General features: G+C 37.4%; 1 protein-coding gene across 2 annotated transcripts in view; it reads left to right on the top strand.

The window, feature by feature from the left end:
• Positions 1–16,153, top strand: part of SNCA (synuclein alpha) — a 58,833-nt gene that overhangs the window by 9,538 nt on the left and 33,142 nt on the right. For both annotated transcript variants that reach the window (XM_015861335.2, XM_032444423.1), the window contains exon 4: positions 4,426–4,571. In XM_015861335.2, coding sequence (XP_015716821.1) covers positions 4,426–4,571 — 146 coding nt within the window. The remainder of the gene's footprint in view (positions 1–4,425; positions 4,572–16,153) is intronic.

The raw sequence follows: 16,153 nt of genomic DNA, 5'->3' as shown, positions 1-16,153 counted from the left end.
GCAAATTATGAGACTTCTGGAGATCTGAAAAAAGTGCTTGGTCAAGAAATTTGCTGTGTTTTTCCTCTTAAAATAAATAAATAAAATAAAAATGAAAACGGGAGTAGAAAAGAGTTTTTCTTTTGCTTTTTGTACAGACAGGTTTATTATTGATCTGTGTTAATATAGGTCAATACAAAGAATAAACTGTAGTTAGACTTTACTTGACAGTACTTAATATCACATCTCAAATGTTTGAGAAGCAAGCAAAGTGTATATTTAGGAGCACAGCTGATCAGAATGTTTCTGACAGGCCTTCAGAACTTAGCTGCAGGCTAAATAAGTTTATATCCTTGTTAAGAGGTTTGAAATCTCAGCTTCTCAGACCTAAATTAAGGAAAATATTCAGGAGGATCATTACTGTAACCAACAGGGAATTGCCATAGAATAAGATTTGAGGCATGTGTATCCCATATGATCACAGATGTGGGAACAACAATAGATAACGCTTACAAACAAGTTAACAGTTTATTTTTGACTAAGCTGGGCTTTACATCAAAACAGAATTCAAGGCTATTTGCACATGTGAGAAACTTGTTGAAATAATGGATTTTTCTGTAGCAGGCTAGCTTAGTGGGTGATTCCTTTCTTCCATCCTTATCTGATATAATATATGTAGTGAGACGGGAAATTTAAACTAAGAGAACAGGATTTTTGACAGATTTGAAGATATATTAAATTTTGTTCTGCGTGATATATAACAGACTATAAATCAAAACATAGAGAGAACACATCTGTTCTGTGCTGTGCCTATAAGTAGAATGCTCAACAATATCACTGGGAATTTTAGGCAAAAAGTTCCTCATCTACTTTACAAAATGAGTAACTCAGAGCTTGAGAATAATGGTTACTGTGCCACAGTTTGTGTAATTTTGACTCATTTCAACTGGTTGAAAGGAGTCTGGCTGTTGAATGACAATGAAAAATGGATAGAGGGCATGCAGAGGACAGAGAGAAGAGAGGACCTACTGTAAAATTCAGAGAGCATGCTTTCTGAAATGGAGCAGTATGGTCTTGGCAGTATTAAAAACAGGGGATTTGCTTGGACGTGGAGGTGAGGAACAATAAAACAAATAAACCCATGAGGTGCTGCTCTGGAAAGTAGAGGAGGGTAGGTGAAAACATTTGGATTCACTGAATTGATGCTTTGATTTACAATATAAAGATGCTCTGAAAAAATGCTATTGAAGTTATTCTAGAAATTAAATCTGTTAAATAAACACCTAAAATTGCATTGATAATGCTGTCCTTTAAGATACTTCTAAAAGCCTACTTGTCTTTTTTTCCATACAGCTAGGAGTTCGCCAGTTCTGGTGATCTTAATACAAGCTAGCATGTTGATATGAAACTCAAGATGCATTAACACGTTTTTCTGAAGAAAACTGATTCAAGAGGCTAGAGACATTTGAATGCGTAATAGAATCATAGATCCAAATGAAAGTGTTTTCTGTTGTTCAGTCAGTTCTTTCCTACTGTTTGAGCTCCAGAGTCTTCCTAGTCTTCTTATTCTTGATTAGCTTCTGATGTAAAACCCTCCAAGTGCTGATCAACAAAACATCCTTTTCAGTCAGTGGCTTTCCAAACCTGGAAATTAACAAGGTTTAAGGAGTTTCTTGCTTTCAGGTCTGACCTGATTTTTTTTTACCAGGTTTAGTCACTTCAAGACACTGCAAAATGAGGATGCCTGGCTGTGATTCTCAGGAATATTGTGAGCTTGTTATTTGTCAGGTTGCCCTTTCTCAAAACTTCCAAAGAAAAAGAAGTGTTGCTTGTTGGTGTTATGAGGGTATGAGCTTGTGTATCTGACTTTCCTGCTTAATTAACATGCTTACAGGCCTTTGACAAATGTGTAGGGATTTATCCGTCTTGCTCATCTCCCAAGAATAAGTGCCTATAAATGTGCGGCAACCAAGATGGGATATTTTCAGACTGTGTCCCAGTAGTAAAAGTAAAGCTCTGGTATGCAGAAAAGCTCAAGGCCAAAAAGCCCTCAGCCTCAGTACTACTACCAGATGTCAGTTTCCTGTAGTGTGATGAAGAGACAATTTTAGGAGTTATGAATTGCATTCTACTTTTGCTTCTTTATATTCTTATTCACTGGTATTTCAGTTGCATTCATTTTGTCAGGTATCTTACAGTAAATGTATAAACTAAAGAAACCACAATTTCCTTATGGCTTCTTTATAAATGATTTTTTCAAGTACCTAGGGCAATCTTATTGGCTGACATACACATTGGAAAGAATATTTAGTAAGAATTAATGTAATTGATCCAGTGAAATCATGTGATTTTCACCTATTTTCAGTGATCCAAATAGAAAAGAACAAGTTTTCATTTTGAATTGTTCTGAAGATTGTTAGAAGTTTACTACCCTGTTGTCTATGATGAGGAAAAAGAAACTTTCAGCATTAGTTATTTGCAGAATGTGTTAGTCAGTACTGGAACTTCCATTTCAATGTTAGTATTGGTATGGCAGTTGTGTCTCATTCCAGGATCCCTTATTCCACAGGTGGACACAAGCAATCGTGCTACAATGCAGTAGAGCTCTACAGAAGTCAATTTAGTCTTTTTCTGCAGCATGATGCAAAGCAGACATCAGTTTCTCAAAGACTTAATGGCTTAAAATCATTGAACAACCTGGTATTCAGATTAATTTTGTTAGTTGATATGAACCCCTACATTCAGAACTAATTAATATGCACTTAATGCTTTTCCCTTGTTACTACTTAGTGTAAGCAATAAAACTTGTAATACTGGAAACCTATTTTGTTATTTTTCCACATGTCACTGGAGTTACGCAGCTGAAGGTTTATGAAGTTGGAGCTTATTTACAAAATCATTGTGGTAACAGGAACATTGGTAGTGTTTTCATATTCTTTAGAAACTTAAAAAAAAAAAAAAAAAAAAAAAAGCTTTTCCTACTAGTACTAGTGCATTTCCAAACCTGTGCTGTGTGTATAGTTTGCTTTACATCAATGGCTCTGAAAGGCAGTACTTTAGTAAAGAACCAGCTTACTGGTTTTGTACCAAGTGATAAGCTATTATGAAAAATAACAGGTTAGAAATTTGTCAACGGCTTTGGATGCCTAGAAATCCTCACTCTTTTGTGTAGTTTTTTTGTTTGCTTTCTTTTTTCCACAATAATTTGGTTGAAATGAGAATTAAATCATTTGCTTCCTTTATCTGTCAGCAGATATTTATTATTCAGATCCTGACACAATGTACCTGATATGAGATTTTACTACCTTTCTAGTCTTTGCCATTATTTAATATCAGTCATAGCAATCTGTGCAGCATCCCTTCTGATATATAAAGCTGACACTATTTCTTGTTAAGAGTTAAAGAAATCTAATTTATCTGTAGAAGTTCCCGAATTTCTTTCTTGGAGGGAAAAAAAAAAAAAAAAAAAAGAAAAGTTCCTGATAAGTTAGCCTGTATATCAGGTAAAATCCAACCTGTGCTCATAAAGGATGCCGCGAGATTTATGAATGCGTTTTATGGGTCAGAAGGGATCTTGGTTGGAGAAAATACAAGATTAGTTAGAATAACAAAGCTTCGTGCTGGATATTTTTTATGAATAGACCCCTGTTTAGATAAGTAAATGCACTTTTTTTTTTTCTTTTCTGGAAAATCTGGTCCTGTTACTTGAAGGCATGAATTCATTCAATCTCTTTACTCTTAGAGGGTTTTCTCTGTAACGCAAGTTGCTGTCAGAGAAGAGCCCTTGGGAATGAATGAGCAGAAAGAATCCAGTAATACTCTGAAAGGTAGAATGTCAGCCACTGATGTATATGTAGGCTAAATGAGTTTTTGTTTCCCTAAGGCTTTGAAGTTAGTTACTAATCCAGTTTGCTTAGGCATTTTTGGCATTCAATCTTTTTGTAGTTTGTATGTTATAGATGGAAGGATCAGCAGTGAGGCAGAAATCTCAGAAAATCAGATGAAATGCTGTATTAGAAATTCTCTGGTCAAGCAATAGTAGTTTTGCTTATTAGTCACGTACTTTAAAATAAGAAAAGTAATCAATAGCTTTTGAATCTAAGGTTTAAAATAAATGAGTCTTCCATGCCATGTGACATGCAGCAGGGGTGTTTGAACTAATCTGAATGAATTTCCAAACTGTGCTATATGGAGTGTGCTAATTAGACATTACACTGTGAGTTGGGTGTAATAAGTGCCATAGATGAGGCTTGCTTTTACCTTTCCTGCTCCACTGTGATCGGTTTGAAAGATTCATTACTGAAGATCCACTTGAGGCATTCAAAGTATAATGGCTATATGGCTTTTCATGATATTGGGCTGCCAGTGATAAATGCAACTCTGAAAACCTCAGTAACTTACAGTTCCCAAAGCTGTAATGTTTTTCCATCTTCTGCTTATCCTCAGTGGCTGAGAAGACCAAAGAGCAGGTATCCAATGTTGGGGGAGCTGTGGTGACAGGGGTGACAGCAGTGGCCCAGAAGACAGTGGAAGGAGCAGGGAATATCGCTGCAGCCACTGGCTTGGTGAAGAAGGATCAGCTGGCTAAACAGGTTGGTTTGTTTATGCTTTTTTCCAGATGATGAAGTAAATGATGAGTGGCCCCTCTGAACTCAAGGTCAGGTGGAGCTATTCCTTTTGCCTCAGTTAGTAGTATGAGTGCAGAATAGTTTGTGTTAGGCTAAACAAATGAATAGCAAAGAAAAATTGCAGGTGTTTACAGCTTGAATTTTGATAACCTGCAGTAGGTTATCAAACTATTGAGAACTGAAGAGTAGTTTCTAACTGGGGCCAACAGCTGTAGAACTGCCATAATGTTCAATGGGAAGATAATTCACTGCATTTTTTGTTTGTTTTGCTAGTATACTGAAGTCATGCTCTTCCACTTACACTAGAAAGAAAGTGACCCTAGGCAACTGATGGAAATGATGCTTTCTAAAATATGTATATTATTGCTTGGAGACAAAAATAACCCAGAAAAAAACCCAAACTTTTCCTTTCATACTACTTTGTGTATGAACATTTGTGTTGTATAATAACAAAATGAAGTTCTGAAGAATACTAGTATTTTCACAGAAATATGGGTGTCATATTGATTTTTAAAATGAAGCTCCATGGTGTATCTTTTTTCCATTTAGTGTCCAGAGGGGCTGTTAAAATTGAATCCTTAAATGCTCTTCTTTATCCTCATCTGTTATTATAGTGTATTTCTGTCTCCCTTTTAAAGACTATTGGTGCTTAAATCAGGAGAAGAAAGTGGTATTACACTGTGGTAGGCATTCACTCCTCTGTGATAGATTGGTCTGGAAAACATCTCATAAGTGGTTTTGTTCTTTTTCAAAGGAGGCTTCCTGGGGGAACTTTTTAGCCCTTTTTTGCTCAAATATAAAGAAAATGTTGCTTTTGATGTGCCCATGGTTCTTTATAAAAGCTATTTTTAAGGTTTACAAATTTAAGTACTTAATGAACTTGCCAGAGGGACAAAGGGGTATGGAGTGAGCATGGTAGTGTTCACCCTTAGTTTCTGCTAATGCTCACCACTAGCTCTTCGGTACTTCAGCACTGAGGATATTCTTTTCTGTTGGTAGTTCTTTGAACCTTTTAATTGATGCCATAAGGATCGTTGTTGCTTTAATGTGTAGCTGCCTACATTAATATTGACCATAACTAATATTTTTCATCTTTAATGTAAGCTTATAGTGCTTTATAATTATAGAACATGATGCAAATCTCTATGGACTTTGATTTAATTCTGTTCTGTATATTATAATACTTACATATGAGTTATGATGGCTGTAACAGAATAGAGACACATCTGTGAAATTAAAGAGCATCCATAATGTGATGCATATTATTCCATAGCCCTATAAATAGCACTGTTATTCTGAACTGGTGCTTTGTTCTTGAGATAGAGGAAACCATTCATTTGATTCTTGATACTGGTATTTTTAGGCCAAGTTTCTCAGACAGCTACACAGCATGGCTGGCTAGTTAGCTGATCAGTGTCTACAGCTCTTAACAGGCTCCACTGCATCTTGTGTCTTATTCATCTTGCAGGAGATGAATAACCATTTCAAAAATATAATATAAATCCATTCCAATTTAGTTTCAGTGTCTGTATCCAGCTTTGGAAGTAGGAGACCTCCAGAAATAATGGAAAGGTAAAATGAGTCATACAGTGTGAATCTCAGTGTAATTCTCTATATATTTTTCTATAAGATTGCCTTTTCTTAGGTTGTATTAACCTCAGGTTACTTGAAATTGGACACAATAGACCACACTACCTAATTTGTTCCTTGAACTTGAGTGTGGCTAGTCAGTGTCTCTAACTTTGTTTTTCTAGAAGGCATTTATTTGGTATTGTCCTGAAGCATGCAACTGTGTCCCACTGTAGTAGTGGGTTCAGAGGAGGGCCACAGTGATCCAAGGGCTGGAGCACCTCTCCTATGAAGAAAGGCTAAGGGACTTGGGCTTGTTTAATTTGAAGAAGAGAAGGCTCTGGGGAGACATTTCTGTGGCCTTCCAGTACCTGAAGGAAGCTTACAAGCAGGACTGAGATTTTACACAGTCTGATAGTGATAGGACAAGGGGGAATGGTTTTAAACTAAAAGAGGCTAGATGTGGAAATGTTTTACTCAGAGGTTGGTGATGTGCTGGAACAGGTTGTCCAAAGAGGTGGATGCGCCATCTCAGGAGGCACTGAAGGCCAGGTTGGATGGAATCCTGAGCAGCCTGATCTAGTGTTTGGCTATTGTTACCGTGTCAAGGGGTTTGGAACAAGGTGATCTTTAAGATCTGCTTCAACTTAAGCCATTCTGTGTGCAAGACACCACTTGCTTGGGCAATGCAAGTTACAAGATAGAGACTCTAATGCATGAAGAGCAGGCACAATCATCCAGCTGAGATCACACCAAGCTGCCAGACAATGTGACAGCTGTGACAGTGTGTGCTATTCATAGAATTGCCCAAGAGGGCAAACATACTGGCAGAACCTCACTACTTAATGCAGCAAAGGTGGTTTCAGTTAGTAGATTTGTATTAAAGTTAAAAGGTCTAATGCACTACGAGTAGCATTTCAATAAATGTCAAAGAATTTGTAACATGATCTAGAATTCAAAAGTTTTCATGTCTTGCCAACATGGATCTATGAATGAATGAAAAAGTGAAGACAAATGTCAGATTTATAATTATTACATTTATTGTAGAAATGAACATGTTATTTTTAAGTTAAGAAAGCTGTGAAATACTTTGTGTATTGTACTTTTAGCTCAGTGTGTGTATATATAGATAGATAATATGAAGGTACAACAACAACTGATTATCCATTATATAATATTGCCTTAGAACAAAATACAAACTATCAAGTTGGATGCTTCCAAATAAGTAGTTTCTACTGGAAATGCTAATTCATGGCCTGAACCAGTGATTGAGCAACTGGTGGAAGGCAGGGCCAACCTAGGGGAGCTCAGGTGCATGCAATGTACCTGAGTGACTGGAAGGGGTGGAGCCAGGATCCACCTCTTTCCACACCTCATTTAAGGATTGGCAGTGGTGGTTCTCTTCTGTCTGGAGAACAATGCATACATGAGGCCTTCTGAAAGTAAGCAGATTCTTTCCTTTGTTTCTGTGCCTACTGTTGCATTTGAGCAATTTGTTGCTTGCTTCAGCCTAGGACTTTGCTACTCTGCTGTCATTGTGATTCTTCCATCTCATTACAGTAATTAAATAATGGAAATTCTTAACCTCCCTATATTCTTGCTATCTCATGTTTTTGGTTCTCTAGCATTGCAGGAGTGTGTCTGTTTTAGTTCTCTGACTTCTGTGATGAATAGTTTTATTTATACTACGCTAGCAAGAAAAAGCCAAACAAAACAAACAGTCAAGCTTTTAATGTAACATATTGCATTCTGAATAACGCTTGCAAAAACAAAGTTATAGTAGCAGATAATGTAGAAGTTAATGTATAAATAGGTAATTATGTAGGTGATAATGTAGCTCAATGGTTTATTTACCAAGCATTCAGGAAAAGGTAAGATGTTTAATTTGGGCATTAGGCATTCTTTTCAATAATTAAAAGTCTTTCTTAATTGCATTTATTTGAAAATTGCTATATAAGATTTCCTGAGTACTCTTCAAAGAAATGTTACTTACCACTTTTAGTTTAGAAGATTTTTTTTTTTTTCACTTTATATTTTGGAGTTTCGAAGTAGATCTCTACACTTTTAATTTTTTTATGCATTTTTCTAATGCTGAAAGATCCAAGAGCTTAGAACTGACATGTGTATTTCACTGAAGTAATATGGTGAAATTCAAACAGGTGTTTCCTCTTTTTTTTTCTCTATTTTTAAAAATAAGATATATATTTTTGGTTTAAATTCTTGAAACTTTTAAAAGAAATTTGAATGCACTTTTTTTTGTGAGTAACATTCCAATAAATAAATAAATAAATAAATAAATGTCTGATTATTCCAAAGTTTTGTTTCAAACAGTTCATTTTGGCAAAATGTTCATATTTCGTTATGTTCTGGCAGTCTTTTTGCTCAGCATATCTTGCAGAAGACCTGGCTCATTGAAGGAACACTATTCCATATCTTTTTTACAGTCTGTAAGTGAGCTTGAAAATTAAAGTTAGAAATTATTGGACATAAATATACTATTTCATCCTTCAGGAAAGGAATTGGTGAGTTTTTCCACCTCTCCTTTACATGTCATGCTATTAGCCAGCTGACCCAAGAAAAAGTGGAGCAGTTAGTGTAAAGTATGTGAGACATAAACTGCTGTCATCTTGATACAATAAGCAAGTTTATTCCTTTCCTCTAAAGCTTTTTATGAGGAAAAAATGATGTTCTGAATAAAGAACTTTAAAATAAGATTTCAGTGTTATATGCAGAAATAGCTTCTGCCCTAGTAACTGCCTAAATACTTTCTGTAGGTGCGGTAAACCAAGTGGTCTGAGCAGGTGCAGCAGCATTTAATTGCTTTCTTTTGACTAATTATCTCCATTGCTTTTTGCCATTTGTGGCTCTAATCTAAGGTCAAAGTAGAGAATGGATAAGCTTATGATTACTTGCATGTAATCTAGATCTGAGTCTACGAAGTAGCCAGAGGGCCTGAACATAACGCAAGCAGTGCCCATTCTGGCTTCGCATTGCAGAGAATGGGATTTCTGGCTGTTCAGTGCAGAACCAGCTGTGGTTTTAATGTTGTCACTCATGCTTTGTCTGTAGTAGCAATAGTAAAAGCAATCTTTGCTTTCAGAAAGCTTTCGTTTGTGGTAGAATGTGCACCAGACAGTGTTCTCTCTGGGGAAGCCCAGGTGTGATAGATGCATTAGATAAGTAGGTCTGTTCATGTAGGCACAACTAGGCATCTATTAGACAATACTTGCTTTTACATTTCTATTTAAACTGTCACTAATGAAGGGCATGTACTTTGAGATAGGGTTACTCTTCCACTTACTGTTTGATTTCTTTATATATGAATAATGTGTGAATATTTGCTGCAAAACAGGGTACTTATCAGGATTTAGTGTTGTTTCCTTTTTCAATTCGGGTAGATGGAGTGAAAATGGAAGAACAAGGGAGAGATGAATGCCCAATAAGGGCTCTACATTGTTCATGAGTTGAACCTCAAGAGGCTCCTATTAAGTGAAAGCGATTGTTAGCTTTTCCTTCAGATTCATGAAGAGGACTTGTCAGTAAACTTGTTAGCTTTTCCTTCAGATTCATGTAGTAAGAGGACTTGTCAGTAAACTTGATGCTTCTGTTTGATAACAGGTGAGCTGGATAGATATTTGTCTAGGCCTTTCTTAAAAGGGTTTGAACCCTTCTTATCCCAGGATTACCGGTAGCATATTGAATAACAAAATGCTTGTGAAAAGCTAATCCATTTTTTTGAAGCAAATAATACAGGGAACATTAATTTATTCTAAAATGTAAGGCACCTACAGCTAGATAACATTAAGGTTTTGGACTTTACACTGTCAAATCTCCCTTTCATAACATTGCATATCTGTTCTTGGAGTGGGAAAGCTCAGGAATCATGGAGGCTGTCCAGAGATATGAAAGCCAAGAAGACTTGTGAAACTGCATTGTGATCATGTATGAATGCTCCATACTGAAATGCGCATGGCTTTGATTCATCAGTTTGTGTTTTCAATCCAAAATAAACTGGACAGTTGCAATTGAAGCCACTTGAACCAGTTGCTTTTCCCTTGGTGTCTCCATGTAAGCAAGCCACATGCATTTACTTTAAATGCAGCATGTGTTGATACTGCATTATGGCCTTGTAAAGAGCATTACAGAGTATTTATTGAAACAGTCTAATGTTTAGGCGCAATTTCATTATGTGAAGCATTGTAACAAAACCCACAGGAAACAGGCTGAGAAATAGGAAAATCAGAAAATCAGAAAACACTGAACAAAAAATACAAAGGCAAACCCCATATATTTACCTTTATTTACTTTGAGATCTTTTCTGTCACTTCTCAGCAGATAAATGTGCACCTGCTGGCGGCATTTCCGGACGTACATAGCTCAATTTTATGTCAGTTTTGAGCAACAATATATGAAATACTTTTGAGGCTTTGATATATAGAGAAATTTGCACTGGAAAATACAAGAAATTAGGAAGAATAGGTGGTAAAATGCCTCCAGTTAGAAGTATTAAAGTTTTGGTGTTTGATCGGTGTGTGGAGATGCAGGGAAGGTTTTGAGTTGCGACCTCTGCTTGGCCTCTGGTGAGCTGAGAAAATGCCTTTCCTGTTGTGCAGCACATTGTCAGGGTTTTTCCTCACAGGGGAAAACTGCAGTGTTTGAAGGAAGGCTGTATTCTGTGTTATGGCCTTTCCATGTATTGACATCTATTACTAAAACAGAACTTGAGTTGTCTGAGTCACAGGGTGAGATAATTTCTGTGGTTTTATCTTGATATCCTGGATTTTATTGCTCTTCATTAATTTGGAAACATCTATGAGTTAAATGTAAAGGCCTCTTGTTTTCTTCTGGTTTCTCACTATGGGATAGTATTTTAGTACAGGGTGATACTATGTCTACCTGCTGCCTTCGCTGCTGCTGACTGTAAGGCATTCCTAATTACCTGCAGAGAAATTAGGTTGTAAAGCTATTGGGTGACTTCATATTGATCTATATTCCCAAGCAATTGCCTAACTGCAGATTTAGCTTTGAACCTGGAGAAATAAAGTACCCCATCCTTAAACTGAATGTGCCAATGTCCCTTGGTCTCAAAGAATAAATGTATTTTGCAATATGAGTTGTGCATGTGTCATTACAATATGATTTACAAATGTCTCTACAACAGAAAAACACAATTTTTCATTAACTTTAGAAGAAGGTGCAGAAGACCTTCCTGGTTCTTTTATCAGGAGAGAGTGACTTTGCATTTGATGTAAGGGTTTGCTTGTTTGCAGCCTGTTCTTCTTTTCTCCTCGTGGTATTTACTCCAGTCTTTCATCCACCTCCTAAAACCCCCATCTTTCGTTTCCTTCCTGACTGACCTGACATGCCCCCATAACACATTCCAGGCTGTTGTGTGCATACAGAGCTGTGCAAGTCTCTCAGGCTCATCTGGCACCCGTTCTGTTTCATGGTGTTCTAGCCTTTCCTATGCAGCCATCTGTGGGATTTTGTGTGCTGTGCATGGTGATATATTTTTTTTCCTGCTTTAAATAGTTGTCATATCCATGTTAAATGTTCAGAAAGGTGCTGTTTACTTAGAGAAATGTATTTAAGTTCATCTGGGGATGATAGTCATGCCAGCTATTCCTGTTCTTACTTGTACACTGTTGTATGGAAATTCTGATGTTGCAGATGGGAAATGACTCTGTGTAACCCATGGTAATTGCGCAGGCTTAATAGTGGTACTTCTGTGCAGCTTGAGGTACAGACTTTACAAGATTGCAAACGTTACTAGGATATAATAATTGGCTCCTTCTGCTGTGTTTCAGTATTCCTTTCCTCTGTTGACCAACGTTGTATGTTATAACCTCAAAAAATAGGTAGATTAAATGCAATTCATTCCATTCTTATCTGGAAGTCGTTATCTTGAGAGGCTTTATGAACATAACTGAGGCTGTTTCCTAATACAGTAAAATGCAAACCTTGCAGATGATGGGTTGCTTTTTGTTTGTTATTTTTTAGCTAGCAATGGAAGTTTATGGCAGGTGCTGAAATGATGTTTTGTCAAAGGACTGCAACATGTCCTTGTCTGCCACCATATTTTCTGAGCACTGCAGTAGGGTCCTCAGTGGGTATAAGCAGCACAATGAGGTCCTGGATTGCTGTGGTGATTAGAGTAGTATAAACTGAAACAAAGTGCTCAGAACTAAATTGTAGAGGAAATACTTCTCTGTGGAGAGAGAGAGCCCAGTCTATATTTTCAGAATAATAGCCCTATGACATCTTATGAGCTAAACAAACAGAGCATCTGTAACAGAGGGAAAGGAGGAAAAAAATCAGAATGCTTTTGTGAGGATTGCCTACTTAATTGTAGTGCTGTAGTTATTACAGCAGAAAGGGAGTTTGAGGACCACAGGTAATTAGCAAATACCAGTGACATATGATACACACTTTTGATGGCCACTTTGACCGCTGATGAAACTTCCTGTAGAGTTTCTGTTATTAGATGAAAGCTGGCATGCAACCTGTGAACGTCTGGGATTTTTCCAAAACCACTAGCATATTACTAAGTAGAAAGGAGGACATGTTGACCTACCTTTTCTACAGTAAAACAGTGTTAACATCTGGCTCTCATTTGCTTTCAGCTGTGTTAAATCTGTCCCCTGAAGGAACTTAAATGGCCTGTGTAAGAATCAGTGATAGCAGTTTAAAGTACCTGTCTCTAAGTACTTTTTTTTTTTTTTTTTTTTTTCCCCAGTTTTAAAGTACTTTTCTCAAAATGTTTGCTTTTAAAGTATCTACCGACTAAAACTTGTTACTGTAGGAAGTTACATTGAACATCTTAGAAATACATCAGAAAAAGTAGATTTCAGACCTTTCTTTGCCAGTGGCCTAATGCAAAATATCCCGTGTGGAAACTGGATGTGTAAGCTGCTTAATTTGTCCTCCAGAAACACTGATTTTTGCAAGAGTGAAAGTAGACCAAAATAATAAGGCATCTGGGATGTATTACTGATTGCTCTCCGAGCTTCTGGTTTTTGCTTTCAGACCTGTTTGTTAATGCTTTGTCATCTCATGTGTAGCTGGTAAAGAACTTCTTTTGCCCCCCTTTTTCTTTCAACCCCAAGTAAAAAGAGGAGCAGCCTCTGGTAAAGGCAGGTAGAGAGCAAAATACTCCAAGAGTATTTTGTATCTGAACAACTGGACTCCAGCTCTTTTAAACATTTGAGCATTTAGGAAAGAGCCTGGGAGTTCTACATTTACAGCACTGAGAACTGACTTCTGATTACTTCTAACCAGTCCCTGATTTTTTTCCTCATGTATTTATTAACTAAGCAGATGATTTATACACATCTGATACTTCAAAGGTACTGAACTGTGTGGTCTAATTCTAAGCATGTATGTAGTCACTAGAACTGACAAAACCCCGGGTTTGATTGGGTTACATTTTGAGTGTCAGCTTGAATCAAGATCTTTAGTGTCTAAGAAGAGTCATAGCCTTTTCAATTGTGCACCTCTTTGCAGTTTATAAATAAGGTGTACATGAACCACTTACGTTCTGCTTGGTATACTCGTGGCAGTTAAAAAATAATGACATTGTACTGGGGCATCAAACATTTCAGTTTGCTACTTAGCACCCAGTGTATCTTAGCTATGTAACAATTATGTTTGAAGATGCTTGTTTAACCCTGATCTGACTTCAACAATACTTGGTGTTGTGAACAACTGCTACTTTACAGATTCCTGAGTATCAGGTTTAATGATTGAGTCACAATTTTGAGCAAGCAGTATTTCATCCTACAAGTCCCTCCAGCTATAACCATCAGAGTTCAGGTAGGCATGCTATATATAAATGTTTTTTAAGAGAAAGATTGGAGACTGAACAGAGCTTAAGGCTGAATTCATTTCCTCTCTGGAGAACAGTATTTGAACAGGTCAAGAGTAAAATCACTGGAATGTCAATGTAAATACAAATCTTTCACGCTGATACTCAGACTGGAGTAAGATTTATCCTCCTCATCCCCACCAAGTTCTTAAAAGTTTATTTCAAGTGCATTTTCTTTGTTTAGTGCTGGATGGAAACTGGCTGTGTTCAGCCCCATTTGGAGAATATATGTTTATAGAGATAAAGGGAGAAAGGAGGAGATGCTGGCTGTTTCGGCAGACTGTAGCAAAGGGCTGCAACAGTGTCAGGCAGAAACTGGAAACTTCTGCTAGGAGTTTTGTTTGTGCTAGTCAGTTCATCTTTCTATCTTTGAATTTAAAATACAGATTTCAGAAATGAGAAGGTTTTCTTTCCAAACATCAATATTTCAAAGAAGTTTTGTGTGATTATTTTGTTGTTGTTGTTGTTTTATAATAAAAACTATTTTAGTAGCTTTGAAGGAGGGATTATGTTCAAATACAGATGAATTGCTGTCTAAACAAGCGTGGTGAGCTTGCTATTCACGGTCATTGGCACAATGTTTCCTTCAGCCTATTTTTGGAAGGGGTAATGTGTTCATAATTCACAGGAAAGGTGGTAGATTTAGTGATGCTTCTTTCCACCTCCTACATGCCATCTATGCATTTATGATAGAAGGTTTTTAAGTCTCAGTTCTTTTGCAGATTTTTCCCTGAGCTTTATTTCAGATGTGTGCTTTATAATCATAGAATCATTAAGGTTGGAAAAGACCTCTAAGGTCATCAGTTCCAGCTGTCAACCAATCACCACCGTGCCCACTAAACATTGTCTCTCAGTGTTACATCTACACATTTATTATCTCCAGGAGTGGTGACTCTGACACTTCCCTGGGCAGCCTGTTCCAACAACTGAAAACTCTTTCAGAAATTTTTTCCAGATTCCAGTCTGAATTTCCCCTGGTACAAGCAGCTGGTTGGAATTCTGCAAATGTTTGCTGTGTTCAGAAGTGAGAAATAAGAAAATAGTTAATGAAATTAGTATAGAAGGCAAAATGTACGACCAGCTCTGGAATCTTTTTGGGGTGGTAATTGTGTTGTTGACATTTAAACAAGGATAGTTTGTTTCTGCTTGAGTCCTTTTTTCCTGAGCTAACTCAGACTTTACGTTTCATGTGTGGTACATTATGGGTAGTGGAGCAGCTACACAGACTCCTTTGCAGGCTTCTTCTAGGGGAATCACACTTGGCTGTTCTTTTTGGTTTGCAGGTGTGAGAAGAGAACACGGGGAATGGTAGATCATACTTATATGGGTGAATGTAACTAGTTAAGATATCTGTGGTGATGGTAATTGCCTCCATGCTACTGTGCTCTGCTGGCTCCAACTGCTATAAATGTACAATTAGTTGAAGTTTTTCTGTGCCTGGGAGCATTTTTGATTTAAAATTTACTAGAAAAAATGATACCTGTTTTGATCAGGACAGGTGGTTCTAAAGGGGATACTGATAGTGCTTCTACTTGGTACTGGTGAATGGCAAGCTGGATATGAGCGAGCTATGTGCCCTCGCAGTCCAGAAAGCCAACTGTGTCCTGGACTGCATCCAAAGAGTGGCCTGCAGGTTGAGGGAGGTGATCTAGATCCTCTACTCTGTGCTGGTGAGACCTCAATGTGTGTACTGCATCCAAATGTGGAGTCCTCAGTACAGGAGAGACAGACCTATTGGAGCATGTCCAGAGAAGAGCCACAAAAAACATTCAAGGGATGGAACACCTAGTCTGTGACAACAGGCTGAAAGAGCTGGAGTTGTTCAGCCTGGAGAAGAGAAGGCTCTGAGATGACCTGATAGCAGCCTTCCAGTATCTGGAGGGAAGATACAGAAAAGAAGGGGACAGATTCTTTAGCAGGGTCTGTGGTGATAGAATGAGGGGAAGTAACTTCAAGCTCAAAGAAGGTATATTTAGGTTAGATATAAGGAGGAAGTCTTTGACAGAGAAGGTGGTGAGGCACTAGAACAGGTTGCCATGAGATGTGATGGGTGCCTGGTCCCTGGAAACTTTCAAGGGGAGTCTGGACAATAATCAAAGCAATTCTGTATATC

This window comes from Coturnix japonica, chromosome 4 (genome assembly GCF_001577835.2).
Source record: "Coturnix japonica isolate 7356 chromosome 4, Coturnix japonica 2.1, whole genome shotgun sequence".
Lineage (NCBI taxonomy): Eukaryota > Metazoa > Chordata > Aves > Galliformes > Phasianidae > Coturnix > Coturnix japonica.
The sequence above is the reverse complement of the archived record's forward strand: the minus strand, read 5'-3'. Positions and strand labels throughout refer to the sequence as shown.